This window comes from Bubalus kerabau, chromosome 6, assembly GCF_029407905.1.
Source record: "Bubalus kerabau isolate K-KA32 ecotype Philippines breed swamp buffalo chromosome 6, PCC_UOA_SB_1v2, whole genome shotgun sequence".
Taxonomy (NCBI): Eukaryota; Metazoa; Chordata; class Mammalia; order Artiodactyla; family Bovidae; genus Bubalus; species Bubalus kerabau.
The window spans coordinates 51,794,364-51,808,641 of NC_073629.1; the positions used below are offsets into that span (position 1 = coordinate 51,794,364).

General features: G+C 39.8%; 1 protein-coding gene across 8 annotated transcripts in view; it reads left to right on the forward strand.

The window, feature by feature from the left end:
- Positions 1 to 7,323, forward strand: part of EVI5 (ecotropic viral integration site 5) — a 244,948-nt gene extending 237,625 nt beyond the window's left edge. For 7 of the 8 annotated variants that reach the window (XM_055585126.1, XM_055585128.1, XM_055585131.1 and 4 more), the window contains one exon: positions 2,849 to 7,323. In XM_055585126.1, coding sequence (XP_055441101.1) covers positions 2,849 to 3,160 — 312 coding nt within the window. In that variant the 3' untranslated portion in view covers positions 3,161 to 7,323. The remainder of the gene's footprint in view (positions 1 to 2,848) is intronic. The other variant, XM_055585135.1, reaches the window with a different exon arrangement.
- Positions 7,324 to 14,278: the final 6,955 nt, after the last annotated feature.

Here is a 14,278-nt window from a genome sequence, read left to right on the forward strand (position 1 = left end):
GATCAATGGGCCATATTTTGAGATATGCTAATCTAAATTTGCAACCAGTATTATCCTTGAAAGTTTTTGTAGCGGGGTTGGATTGAAAAGGTTACTTGTCTGCATTTTTGTTGTTTTTTAAATATAATTAGTTCCTAGAAGTCTAGTAAAAAGGGTGAGCAGTACAGCTCTTAGACACAGACAGCAAAAATGGCACTTTAGAAGGCATGGCTCTGGACTTCTCCCAGGCAGACTCCTTTTCAGAGGATGTGGAGTTCCAGAGGACATCCCTGAAAGTGGAAATGTTAGTTGCTCAGTCATGTCCAGCTCTTTGGGACATGGACTATAGCCTGTCAGGCTCCTCTGTCCATGGATTCTCCAGGCAAGAATACTGGAGTAGGTTGCCATTCCCTTCTTCAGGGGATCTTCCTGACCCAGGGATCAGACCCACGTCTCCTGCGTTGCAGGCAGATACTTTACCATCTGAGCCACCCTGAAGTCTAACCATTTTGAGACCACACTCTGGGTACTCAGTACCCTGGAATTCCTTGCCCAGATGTTTATTTTCAGGGCCTGAAAATAAACATCTCAGAACCAATATGCACAGTCTACCCTCTCAGAACCAATATGCACACTCCTAGGTCCAGGGGATAACTAGATAGTTTCAGTTTTATCAAATAGTCCCTTACCTTCAGACTTTTCTTCTCTCCACCAAAAACTTTCTCTATGCCTTTGCTATTCTATATTAGCAATTATCAAATAAGGAAGCATTTTTTAAATTGCATCTCTGATGTTGAAGAAATGACCCTTCTATCTATAGTTGTATTTCGTATAATATTTGAGGTCAGTGATTACATTTGATATGACGCTGTGGTGTTTTAATTGCAGTAAATTTTGTTAGAAGAAAAGCTACAGCTTTCCCAACAATTGGGAAGTTGTAGTTCCTCTACCACAATCCTCATTTATAGCCAGGAAGAAGGAGGACACGCGCTCTATATTATTTCTTCAAAAGGGTCTGGGGACAAGAGAAAGGAAGAGATTAACTGACTTAATTTTATATTTGGAGCTATAAATCATGTGTTGCAATTCGGTGATAGGATGTTGCATCAGAGCATGGCAGTTGTAGTAATGCAGTGGGTATCAACAACCACGGGGAGGTCTCTGTGGTGCTCTATGTCCTTTCCCTGGAGATTCAACTCGAAGTTTATCTCCCTTGTGCTATGCCATAGAGGAAGGTTTTACTTCAGTTATATAGTAACTCACAGTGATGTTCTCTTAGCCTAGGGCACAAGAATTTCTTAATGTCTGATGCTTTCCCTGAAGTAGACATCGTTATGTTGAGCCCCAGCATCCTTCTTGTTTCCCATTGTCACATACCAACAGAGATTTACTAGGGTTTCTTCACTTCTTCCCGGATGTCTATCAGGAAAGCTAGGAGGTGTTATGGCAAAGCTGTAATGTCTTTACTCTCAGAACCGTTAGTTTTGAAAGCGTATGTAATATTTCCTGAATATTTCACATTGCCTTTATCTCAAGATTGGAAAGATAGTTAGTGACCAGGAATTTGTCCCTAAAGAACAAAAATTGCAGGTTGATAATACTGATAAGGACAAGAGATATGAAGTGTATTTTTAGCAAATTCTTGATAGTCGAAGTAGATTTGGGTAGTTATTTGTTTTTATTGTTTTAGATTTAAAAAAAACTCTTGTAGGAGAAAATTCATGATGAATGAGAGAAATTAAACAAGTGATAATATCAAGATTAAATTTTATATTTTTGAAACAAATTCTTGAAAAGAGGCTGATGTCTTAATTATATGGTAGTGGACTGAGGCAAAGAAGGGACAGATGATGAAGAGAAAATCACTCTCAATACTGGTAAAACTGGTTTGGGAGAATGTGGTTTTTGATGTGTGACAACAGTGGGCTTTTCAGTATTGAACTTTAGAGTTTGTCTGACTTGCCCCCCCAGTAATAGGTAGCATTTGATCTCCATAGCCCTTCCCACACAAGGGTGTGGCCCTGTAAGACTCCAGGGATGGAGAAGCAGAACCTGGTTCCCAAAGATGGAAAGAGAGGGCAAAGAGCTGAGCAGTACGTGCCATTCCTCTCCCCTACCCCTTAGTGAGAGAAGTCACTCTTTCTCCCTGGGAAGAATAGGGGAGAGAAGACAAAAATAGTATACGTCCCATCTACACAGAAGAACATATCATGGTGGGAAGAAAGCATCTCTGCTCTCACTGAGTGATAGTGGTACAGGATGGAGACTCCGCAAATGTTTTTGATTTGTAAACCATTATCATCATCATCATTCACAAAATTATGGAGACATGCTCCAAGACAGGCTGTGTAATAGTTCAGAGTATTGTCTTTATTAAGTTCATTTCTTCTACAGATGTACACTGAAATATTTACAGGTGAACTGATAGGATGAGATTTACCTCAAAATAATCAGGAACATGAGAGGTATATTGTAACAAGATTGTCCATGATGTGTTAGATGTTGAAATTAATGATGGGTACATGGGGTTTATGTTATTTCTAGTATAGCAGAGGTTCAGTTTGGATCTAAACTTGACTATTGTGTGTGTCCTCAGCAAGCTATACTACCTGAGTCTCTTATTTCCTAATCTCTAAAATGAAGACAGTAAAATCAACCACATAGGATTGTTGTGATGATTTAACTAAAAATAAATTATGTGCCCATTGCATGACATTTAAGAGTCACTAAAAAATTGGTAGTTACTATTTATATCCATAAATTGAAAAAAGATCAAGGTATCTTCTTGCTTAAATATGAAATGTTTGCTTTCTTGGAGTGTGTATATTTCCCCAAGTTGAGTATATTAACTTGGATTTTGTTTTGACAGCTCAGGTGCCTAAAAGGCCAGAGAGGCTTCTCCAGCCAACCCCCTTTTGATGGAATCCACATCGTCAACCATTTAATAGGAGATGATGAATCATTCCATTCCTCTGATGAAGAGTTTATAGATAATTCCTTACAGGAAAGTGGCATTGGTTTCCCTTTGCACAGAAAATCTGGTCCAATGTCTTTGGACCCCACTCTGGCAGATGGTAGTGAAAGCGAAGTAGAAGACAGTGTGCTGGAGACCAGAGACAGCAGTCGAGTGGCTCAAAAGGAGCAGCCCCTGAGAAGAGCCTCGTACTCAACCACCGTCTGACCATCACTGTGACCTAGACTGTGGATTTTTCTTTAAGGGATCAGTTATCATGACTAAGGGTTTTTGGAACATATCTGTTTCATATGTATATGTGTGTGTATATATATATATAAATATATATTTTACAGTCTTATCTGCCTTTTTATCTTTGCCAAATCTTAACCACTGACTTACCATTGCCATAAAACAGAATGGAATATGGTTAATGGGAAAAACGAGGTTCTAACAGTATTACTAAATATTAACATTTCTTGTTTAGAAAATGCAGTTATATCTATATGTGAGGAACCATTTTGAAGTTCAGAACTATGGAAAATTGAATTTTCTTCAGACAAAGCTGTTCTCGTGCAATATTTTATGCTCAGTGAACAAATTGTATATTTATATTTATCAATTTGTTTTCAGAGCAGCTGTCTACACACATTTAACCAAGATATACATCTGAGTTATCTTGGTATTTTGTGTTTGGAAACTTCTTTTTTTTTTTTTTCCAACTAAAATTACTGCTTTATTAGTGGGCCATTGAAAATTCCCAAACACAAAGCCTTTTTTCACATAATTTTATAAACACAAGTTAATGGTTGTCTTAAGAATTTTAAGTTTTGTTTTAATTTCAAATTTTTATGTGCATATGATGCTTCCATGTGTTGCCTACCAGAGTACTAGTTAGCTACAAATATATTGGGTTTTTGTACATATTTATAAATCTGTACCACCCAACATTGAACATTTTATATGGAGAATGTACTTGTTGAAAAATGACTGCCTTCAGCATTATAACTGGACCTCTGTAAATAATAGGTTAAAGACAATTGAAAATAAAACCAAACACTAATATTGCAGTAGCTTTAGTATTTTGCTTAGCATTCAACACTAGCAGATTCATAACTGATGCTTATTCAAAGACACTATTGGTGAAATCTTTTACTTCATGTGTATGTAACTACTAAATTTTTCTTGATTAGAGAGAGTATAACAGGCATCACTTAGTGCTAATATTCTACTTAATATAATTTAAGCAATGGTCTGAGGTCCACGATGCACAACAATTATATCTGCAAATAATCTATGAATGTTATCTTCAGATTCTCTAGTTACTGATCTATAGATGAAGCAAGCCATAAGAATCCGTTCCTACCAGTTCTTTATCATCTAGACCTTTTTTTCCCTAGAAAACTGATGCCTGTCACTGATAAATTAGAGGAAACACCCAAACTACATTTCCACTATGGAAAGACTCCAGAAATGTGTTGGCTGGATGCTTTCTACTCTAATTTTCCTCAGCAGCTTATGAAAAGAAAATAATCCTCAAGAATAAGAGGAAGGCAGAATTCAGTAAATACGGAGGTAAATTTTGTACAATATGTTGCATGCAGAAAAAAAATTACATGATAAAATGGAATAGAAGAGACAAAACTAGTTTTCTAGAACAAGGAGGTAAGCCTTATGGTACATTGTAAGCAAGGCTTTCCCAGCAAGCCCTTTGTAAGCAAGCTCTTGAGAGACAAGATTGAAAACATGCCTCCTGTGTCCATAGTTCCAGGCTAAATTTTAGTGGTTAAGTAATTTAACTGTGGCCACAAGTTAGTAAATATCAGAGCTAAAGTTTTAATCCAGATTGCTCTGACACCAAAGCATTTGAAAAGGCTCAGCTAAATGAATTTATCAATTCCCTGCTTTTCTGGCAGTTAATGTGATTTAAATAAATTTGATTTAAACTGTTTCCTGGATATATTACAGAGATATATATATATCTATATGTATAGATATGTGAGTATCAACATTCATAAGCTACATAAAGCTTATGAATGTAGGTACTTCTAGAATTGTCTGGTGCCTTTGAGATTCTCTTTTTGGGTTCATTGCTGTCATTCTTGAGGCTGTTGATGCCCAAATGAAGTGAGATGATTTATGGCAACATGATAGCTTTGACCCCCACATCAAGAAATCTGACTGGTCCAGCCCATAAGCTTGTTCCAGCCTACAGCCTATTTTTACATGACCCGCAAGCTAGTTCAGTTCAGTTCAGTTCAGTTGCTCAGTCGTGCCCGACTCTTTGCGACCCCATGAATCGCAGCACGCCAGGCCTCCCTGTCCATCACCAACTCCCGGAGTTCACTCAAACTCATGTCCAGCAAGTCCGTGATGCCATCCAGCCATCTCATCCTCTGTCGTCCCCTTCTCCTCCTGCCCCCAATCCCTCCCAGCATCAGAGTCTTTAATGAGTCAACTCTTCACATGAGGTGGCCAAAGTACTGGAGTTTCAGACCCACAAGCTAAGGGTGATTTTTATATTTTTGAAGGGTTGAGGGGAAAAAAAATCACATGAAAATCATATGACCTTCAAATTTCAGTGTCAGTAAAGTTTTATTAGAGCATACCCATGCTTCTTCATTTGTGTATTATCTGTTACTGTTTTTGTGCTACAATAGCAGAGTGAAAGTGAAAATGAAGTCGCTCAGTCCTGTCTGACTCTTTGTGACCCCATGGACTGTAGCCTACCAGGCTCCTCCATCCATGGGATTTTCCAGGCAAGAGTACTGGAATGGGTTGCCATTTCCTTCTCCAGGGGATCTTCCCAACCCAGGGATCAAATCCAAGTCTCCCGCATTGCAGGCAGATGCTTTAGCTTAAAATATCTACTGTCTGTCACTTTAGAGAAAGTTTGCTGATTTTAATTTAGATACTCTAACATGTAGGTTTACCTCTTCAGTTTGTCTCAAGTAGAAGATTTGCTTTTGCTATTGAGCTAATGGTTTGGACCTAAAATTTCCTGGTGGATCCTATACTTAAAACTATTCAAAATGGAGACGGTGCCAGCTATTTTAGATTATGAAGTATTTGAAGCCATAGAAAATTCAGAAGGATATCTGTGCCTTTGGAAATGGAGAAAAAAAGGGAAGAATTCCAGAATCTTGGCACCATTCTCTAAAGCATGCATCATTGACCTTTAGGGTATGCTTCATTGAGTCATTGTTATAATTTGACTTATCCTTTTAGAATCATGTTTCAATTCTAAACTTTGAAAGATATCCTTAGAAAATTTCCTAAGTACTGTTTCTGGTTAGGAATTAGTAGTTAAGTAAACCTTAATCTGTTGGGACTCTTGTAATTTGAATAATGAAAAATTAGAAACAACAATCTTTTCTTTCAAGATCTTTGATTCAGATACTTCTTAGAAGGGTTTAAAATCTTCCTGGCCTTTAGGATGTAATAGGATAACTTGCTCCCTTGGAATAGTTTATTTCTGGTGTCATTGTCATCCTGGGTTGAAATGCTGAGAAGAGGTTACAAGTCACTTGAATAAAGTGGAAATTACACTGAGGTGATTAAACAGAGACCTTACAGACCAAGAAAATATTTCAATAGCCTATTAAAAAATTAGTGGAAAAAAATTTTCTTCCTGGAAATATATGTCAAAGATATAACTACATGATCTCTACCCTTTTTGTTGATAGGTATTAAGCATGCGGTGTTTGATGACTAACTGAGACAGCAAGTCCCAGCTAACCGGCTGGCTATTTGGGGAAGGAAAAAACTTTCTTAGCTCTGAATGCAGCTTGTTACTCTCCAGATAGTGCCTTTGATTGAAAACAAGGTCTAGACCTTTTAAAGTATTTTATTTCTGACATCATTAGAAATGACATGGTTCCTCATCCTTCTTTTTCTTTACATAATGCACTATAATGTTCAGATTTAAAGTAAAATGAGTATATGAATTGTGTCTTAATAAAGCCCTTTCATGGCCAGCTTGATTTTTATATAAGTACCAGGCATCAACAGCTAACGTTTCATTAAATCAGTGATTTATTTTGTTAAAACAATGAACTTTAGCCTGAAAGTTATTGCTGCTCTGTCATTAATGAAACAATGTTTTTTAGTTAATTTAATTCATTCTACTCAAGTTAAATTTTCTGACTAAAAATGGAGTGAATGCTATTTATAATCCAAGTTTTTACATTACATCCATTGATCCGCCTATACCTTCTTTTCATTCCAAAGAAGAGAAGATAGAATAATACATTAAATATACTATAGAGATGCAAAATTATAATGTATTTCATTTTAATTTTTGGGCTTTCTTATTGTAACATTGTATGATAACCTGAAATGTTTACTTGTGCCTTTGCTTTAAACAATTAAAGTTTTCCATTTTATAAAAATTTCTGTTTCCTTGAACTATTCAACTGAAAAGGGAGTAGGCATCAAAGGTCTGTCTGAAAAGGAATAGCCTAACATCAGGTATTCATGAGTGAGGCATGTGTTCTCTGGGTATAGGAACCATATCCACCTGGTCCACCCATGTATAACTAGTGCCAAACAGAGAGCCTGGTATATATTTTTCAATAATGAAAGGCCTAAAATACCAGGATTTGTTATTTCCTTCAGAAACATTGTTATTTTTTGAAGATTGTAATGGCAGTATTTTTATCTCACATTGTGTTTTAGGTTATTTGATTAATAACTGATTCAATAAATATATTTAAATATATAAATTGAATATATATACAGAGGTAATTATAAAAAGAAATTTATGCCTTCTGCATCATTACAATGTTGGTGTCATTTAATTCAGAAGCAGTAGTTCATTGTGTATGCTGCTTTATTCCCAAAAGGATTTAAGGCACTTCACAAGGGTACCTAAACTATGACAGGATAATTGTAATCCAGGGCCTCTTACCTTGGCACTGTTGACAGCTGGGGCCAAGTTGCTGCGAGTGGCCGTCCAGTACCTGGTCGGATGTTCATCAGCACCCCTAAGCTCTGCGCACTGAGAGCCAGTAGCACCCCCTCCTTCAGTCGTGATAACCTAAAATGTCTCCAGTTGCCAAAAGCTGGGAGGACTGAGAATGAAAATCACCCCTGGTTGAAAATCTCTGGTATATATTTAGAAGTGAGTCAGAAAACAAAAAGCCACTAGGACCAAAACTAAAAATATATGCACCTATTGAAGGTGGGTAACGAATTCTACTGTTTCTAGTAGCCAGTGAGAAAAGTAAAACCTGAACCACAGTGAGGTGTCTCTTCACACTTTATGATGGCTATTAAGACACACACTAACAAGTGTTGGTATGGGAAAATTGGAACATTTGTCCATTGCTGCTGGAAATGTAAAATTGTGCAACCATCGTGGGAAAGTTTTGTCAGTTCCTCAGAAAAGCTAAACATAGACTTACCATATGATCCAGCAATTCCACTTCTAGATAAATACTCCAAATAAGGCCTCAAACATACTTGTACAACAGTGTTTATAACATCATTTTCACAATAGCAAGAAGGTAGAATTGACAAGTGACAACAGATGAGTGGGTAAATAAAATGTGGTATACACACATGGAATGGAATATTATTCAACTATAATAAGGAATGAATTTTTTTTTTATGCCATACCTTGTGACTTGCTGGATCTTAGTTCCCCACCTAGGAATTGAACCTGGGCCCCAGCAGTGAAAGCACCTAACCACTGGACCACCAGGGAAAATCCTAGGAATGGAGTTCTGATACATGCTACAATATGGATGAACCTTGAAAAATGCGAAGTGAAATGAGCCAGACACATAGTGTATTTCCACTAATCCAAAGTACCTACAGTAGCAGATTTATAGACATATATACAAGTATTTCTGTACTTGGCCAACGTGTCTAATGTGTAGACATGAACCATGGGATGGGGGAAAGGGGAGTTACTGTTTAATGGATACAGATCTTCTGTTTGGGATGATGAGAAAGTGCTGGAGGTGAATAGTAGTGATAGTTGCACAACACTGCATGTATTTAATGCTGCTAAATTGTACACTTAAAAATGGTTGACATAGGGACTTGCCTGGTGGCGCAGTGGATAAGAGTCTGGGAAGATTCCACGTGCCACGAACAACTAAGCCTGTGTGCTACAGCTGCTGCGCTCGAGAGCCCGTGAGCCGCAAATACTAAGCCGGTGTGCCAAAGTACTGAAGCCTGTGTGCACAGCCTCTGCTCCTCAACAGGAGAAGCCACTGCAATGAGAAGCTCGCACACTGCAATGAAGAGTAGCCCCAGTTTTCCGGAACTAGAGAAAGCCCACACAAAGCCAGGAGAAGATCCAGCACATCCAAAAATAAATCATTTTTTTTAATGGTTGAAATCGTTTTTTAAAAATAGGCATGTTGAGGACTTAGAGTTGGCTTATAAGTTAAATATGTTCAAGTGAGGATATATAGGAGGGAAAAAACCTAAGAGTCATATAAGATTTGCAATGCCCATGAAATAAAAAGGTTTTTAGGTGTAGAGTTCTGACACTAGACTGTGGCTCAAGCTTTGTGTTGATGAAACCTGGACAAGTCACAGAAGTTGGTGGCTTCCTTGTTGGTCCCGGGTCACCGGACTCCCGGGTCCTTTCCCTTCCTGCAATGGCCGTTGGCCACATTCCGCAATCCTCACTCCCTATCTCCATTTGAACTCTGTTCACGTATCAGCTGCGTAGGAGGCTTCTTCTGACCCTTCCTTTCTAAAAGCCCCTTCCCACTTTATTTTTCTCCATTGCATTGATAGCTATCTATGTATTTTACATTCATTTGTTTTTATTCATCTGCTCACACTAGAATGCAAGCTTTATGATTTTTGTCCCTATCCCCAGTATTCAGGACGTCTTAGCTCACGATACATGTTTATTGAGTGAGTGAATGAACAGTTGAATAAATCACTGTACCTCAGTTTGTTCACTGTTGAAATGGGATAAACACCTGCAAAATACGAATGTCAGTGGAAAACCCAGAATCTCAGTGCACCCAGCCTGACTTCAGAGTCCTCTAATTACTGAATAACTGCTTCAGCAAAAGACATCCACCAGGCATTGTTGAGGAGGCAGAACCAGACCACCTCCGGTCCTCACACATGGTAGGAGAGATAGAAAAGTACAGACACAATGCTGTTGGGAGTTCAGAGATTACGTCCTACTTGCGGGAAAGGGCCTGCTTCGTACCCCTTCCTCACTCTCTGCCATCCAAAAGCCCCACCCAGCACCAGGGCCAGGCCTGTGATCCCTGCAACTACTGTGAGTCCCATCGGCTCCTGTCCAATGACTTGCTCTCACCCAGGCACTGAGGTCTCCGAGCAGGGACTTTGGCTTCATCTCTTCTGCACTCTAGACTTTACCAAGGATGTCTAGAAATGAAGAATCATAAGCCAGAGTGGGGGATTTCAGGCCCAGAGTATTTTTTTATATCCTGAGTTGACTCTTACAAACTAGCTGCTGCAGCAAGGGATCGTCTCAGGCTGTCCTCAGTAAAAGGAAGAGCAGGGCCAGGTGGAAGGAGGCTGGTTGACTTTCAAGATGTTTCTCTGATTTTTTTTTTAAAGGAAATGCATACTGAACACATGAGAGACTCCAAGGCTGAGAGATGCCGTGGCAGTTGAGATGCACCTGGGAGCGCCTAACTGTTCCCTGCCTCTGCCGCAGTGGGTGGGCCAGGCAGCCCCTACCCGCAGCCCCTGCCCACAGCCCTCCTCAGCAGACTGACCAGAGCCGCCGGACAAGTCACAACTCCCTGTCTCCTCCCCTGCCAAGGACTCTTTCTCTCCAGGCGAAGACTGTCCTGGTCTCTGGTGTCTTCTCAGTTGTGCCCACCCAGGTCTGGTCTAGGGGACCCTCCTTGGTGTTCACTGTACTATCTTCAAGGCACCGTTGTGTGTGGACCTGCCTAACTCCAGCCAGGCTGATGCTTCTCCGTGGGTAGAAGAGCCAACAGCTGCTCCCCAGAGCCTTACACTGTCTCTCTGTTTTGTATGTCTCAAAATCCAGCTTCTTCTATCCTTGTGCCTGGTGCTCAGGACTGGGCCAACTACACTCCATTTACAAAGAGAGTTTTAAAACTTTAGGTGCATGAATAAACATTTGTCTCTGCAGCCTTCTCACAACAGATAAACTTCAGGTCAGACCTAGGCTGTCAGTTTAAAGGAGTCTCTGAGCCACTTACCTCCCCCTGCCTCATCACCCCACTGAGTGGCTGCCAGAACTGCAAAAGCCAGTTCCCAGGAGAGGAGGTGGAAACCCCAATGGTGAGGAGTTGTGATGGTCAGCATTAATTTTATAAAGAAAAGTGTCAGGCATTTCCCCCTGCCCCCAGTTAATGCCTAGTCAATTCAAAGGCGAAGGCCAGGTCCAGCTCTGCCCTGTTCCAGCAAACTGCCTTCCAGCTGTGCTCTGAGGAGGGTTGTCCCTGGCGGGCAGCGCCCCGGGCCAGTGCTGGGATTTGAGTAATCACAGGCCCAAGTCGGGTGTGTGGGAAGGTGTATTGTTTGGCCTGGCTCACAGCCCTTAACGCTCTGCAGCTATTTTAAACGGATCCCACAACCTTTTATTTGCTTCACTAATTTCTCTAAAATAGAATTGTTTATTTGTGGGTCAAAATTGGAGAAGCTTCTTATTCATCACCAAACTTCTCTTTGATGAGACTGGAGACTACATAAGCCCCAGAGCCCAGAAGGACTTGGAACTGAATCAGCACTCAATCAACATTAGCTAACAGCGAGATCGTGTGCGGCGTCTCCGAATCCCCAGAACCAGAACAGGACACTCAGTACTCATGGATTTGCATGTTCCTTCATCTGCCCTGACCTTGCCTGGTGGCTCAGGTGGTAAAGAATCTGCCCACAATGTGGGAGACCTGGGTTCGATTCCTGGGTCGGGAAGATCCCCTGGAGAAGGGAATGGCAACTCACTCCAGAATTCTTGCCTGGAGAATTCCATGAACAGAGAAACCGGGCAGGCTAATCTCAAAAAAGTCAGACACACTTTCTCCTGCCCTGACTTCTCATTTGTACTCCAGTTCTCTATTTCACTGTCTAAATGGTATTTCCACATAAATACGTTTGAGGTGATGGGCCAACACTATTTCCTAATTTCTGCCAGTAGTGGCAATTATACTAGTTTTTGTTGTTGTTGTTGTTAATACATGGCCTAGAATCTCATGGCTTACAGTGTCAGCTCTCACTCATGCGACATGTCCATTGAAAGTTGGCTGCAGCTCTGCTCTACATTGGTTTTCGTTTGGCTTTTATTTATGCTTTCTCTAGCTGCAGCGAGCGGGGACTACTCTCTACTTGTGGTGCCGTGGCTTCCCTTGTTGCGGAGCACAGGCTGTAGAGCATGGGCTTGAGGAGTTGCGGCTCATGGGCTTAGTTGCCCTGAGACATGTGGGATCTTCCCGGACCACGGATTGAATCCTCGTCCCCTGTATTGGCATGCGGATTCTTAACCCCTGGACCACCAGGGAAGCCCTCTGCATTGTTTTTGCTCTCGGAACCAGGCTGATGAAGCCACTTCTATTTTGAATGTTGCTGATTGCTACAGCAGAGGGAAAGTGATATGGTGGCTCCCAAAGCTTCCAGGAAGTGATATACATCATTTTCAGTCACATTTCATTGACTAAGGTAAGTCACACAACTAAAACTTCTGCAAGGAGAGGCAGTAAATATTCGGAAACATAGTACTTACTTTATGCCAACAACGATTCTAAATACATCTTTAAAATAACAGTTTTATTGTGATATAATGCACACATCATAAAATTTAGCCTTTTAAAGTATATGATTACATAATTTTTAGTATATACACGGTTTTTCAGTCACCACCACTAGTAATAATGGTTCACACCAATTTCAGAATATTCACATCAATTTCAGATTATTTTCATCACTCAAAGAAAGAAACCTCATGCCTATTAGTGGTCTCTCTCTATTCTCTGCCCCTCCCCCCAGCCCCTACTGTCAGTAGGCAACTCTTTTTTTCTGAATAATATTCCAGTATGTGAGTATACTATATTTTGTTTATCCAGTCATCAGTTGGTAATGTGGGTTGTTACTAGCTCTTTGCTATTGTGATTGATGCTGCTGTGAACATTTGTGTCCACATTTGTTTTTGAACATAGGTTTCCAGTTCTCTTGGGTATATACTTAAGAGTGGAATTTCTTTCTCATGTGGTAATTCTGTTTAACAGTTTGGGGGGTCTCCTAGTGGCTCAGATGGTAAAGCGTCTGCCTGCAGTGCAGGAGACCCTGGTTCGATCCCTGGGTTGGGAAGATCCCCAGGAGAAGGAAATGGCAACCCACTCCAGTACTCTTGCCTGGAAAATTCCAAGGACTGAGGAGCCTGGTAGGCTACAGTCCATAGGGTCGCAAAGAGTCGGACACGACTGAGCGACTTCACTTTCACTTTGACTTTCACCATTCAGTTTTAAGTGTCTACAATATTTTACCATCCCACCAACAATATGTGATGGTTCCAATTTCTCCACATTCTCAACTCTTATTATTGTCTGTCCTTTTTATTTTAGTCAGCCTAGTGAGTGTAAAGTGGTATCTAATTGAGGTTTTGATTTGCATGTCCCTTATGACTAGTGAAGGAAATGGCAATCCACTCCAGCACTCTTGCCTGGAAAATCCCATGGACGGAGGAGCCTGATAGGCTACAGTCCATGAGGTCGCAAAGAGTAGGACACGACTGAATGACTTCACTTTCCTAATGACTAGTGATGTTGATCATCTTTTCAGGTGCTCATTGACCCTTTGTGTATTTTCTTTGAAAGTGTCTATTTAAATCCCTTGTCCATTTTTTAACTGGATTGTTTGTTTTTTTATTGTTGAATTAGTAACAATACTTTGTATATTCTGCATACCAGTCCCTTATCAGATATATGATTTGCAAACTTTTTCTATTCCATTAGCTATCTTTTCACTTTCTTAATGATATCCTTTAAAGCATAAAAGTGTTTAATTTTGATAAAGTCAATTTTGTCTATTTTTCCTTTTGTTGCTGTGTTTTTCATCTAAGAAACCATTGCCTAATTCAAGGTAACTATGTTACAGTTTTATGTAAAGGAGTTTTATAGTTTTAGCTCCTACATTTAGGTTGATGATCTATTTTGGTATGAAGGACAAGTTGATACTTTTTTTTAATTAATCTTTTATTTTGTAATAATTTTAGATTTGCAGTACAGTTGCACAGATTGTATAGTTCCCATATACCTTTCATCCAATTTCCTCTAATGTCTAATATAACTATAGTACATTTGTCAAAATAAGAAACTTTAAATGATATGATAGTTTTAACAAAACTATAAACTTTATTTGGATCCTATCATT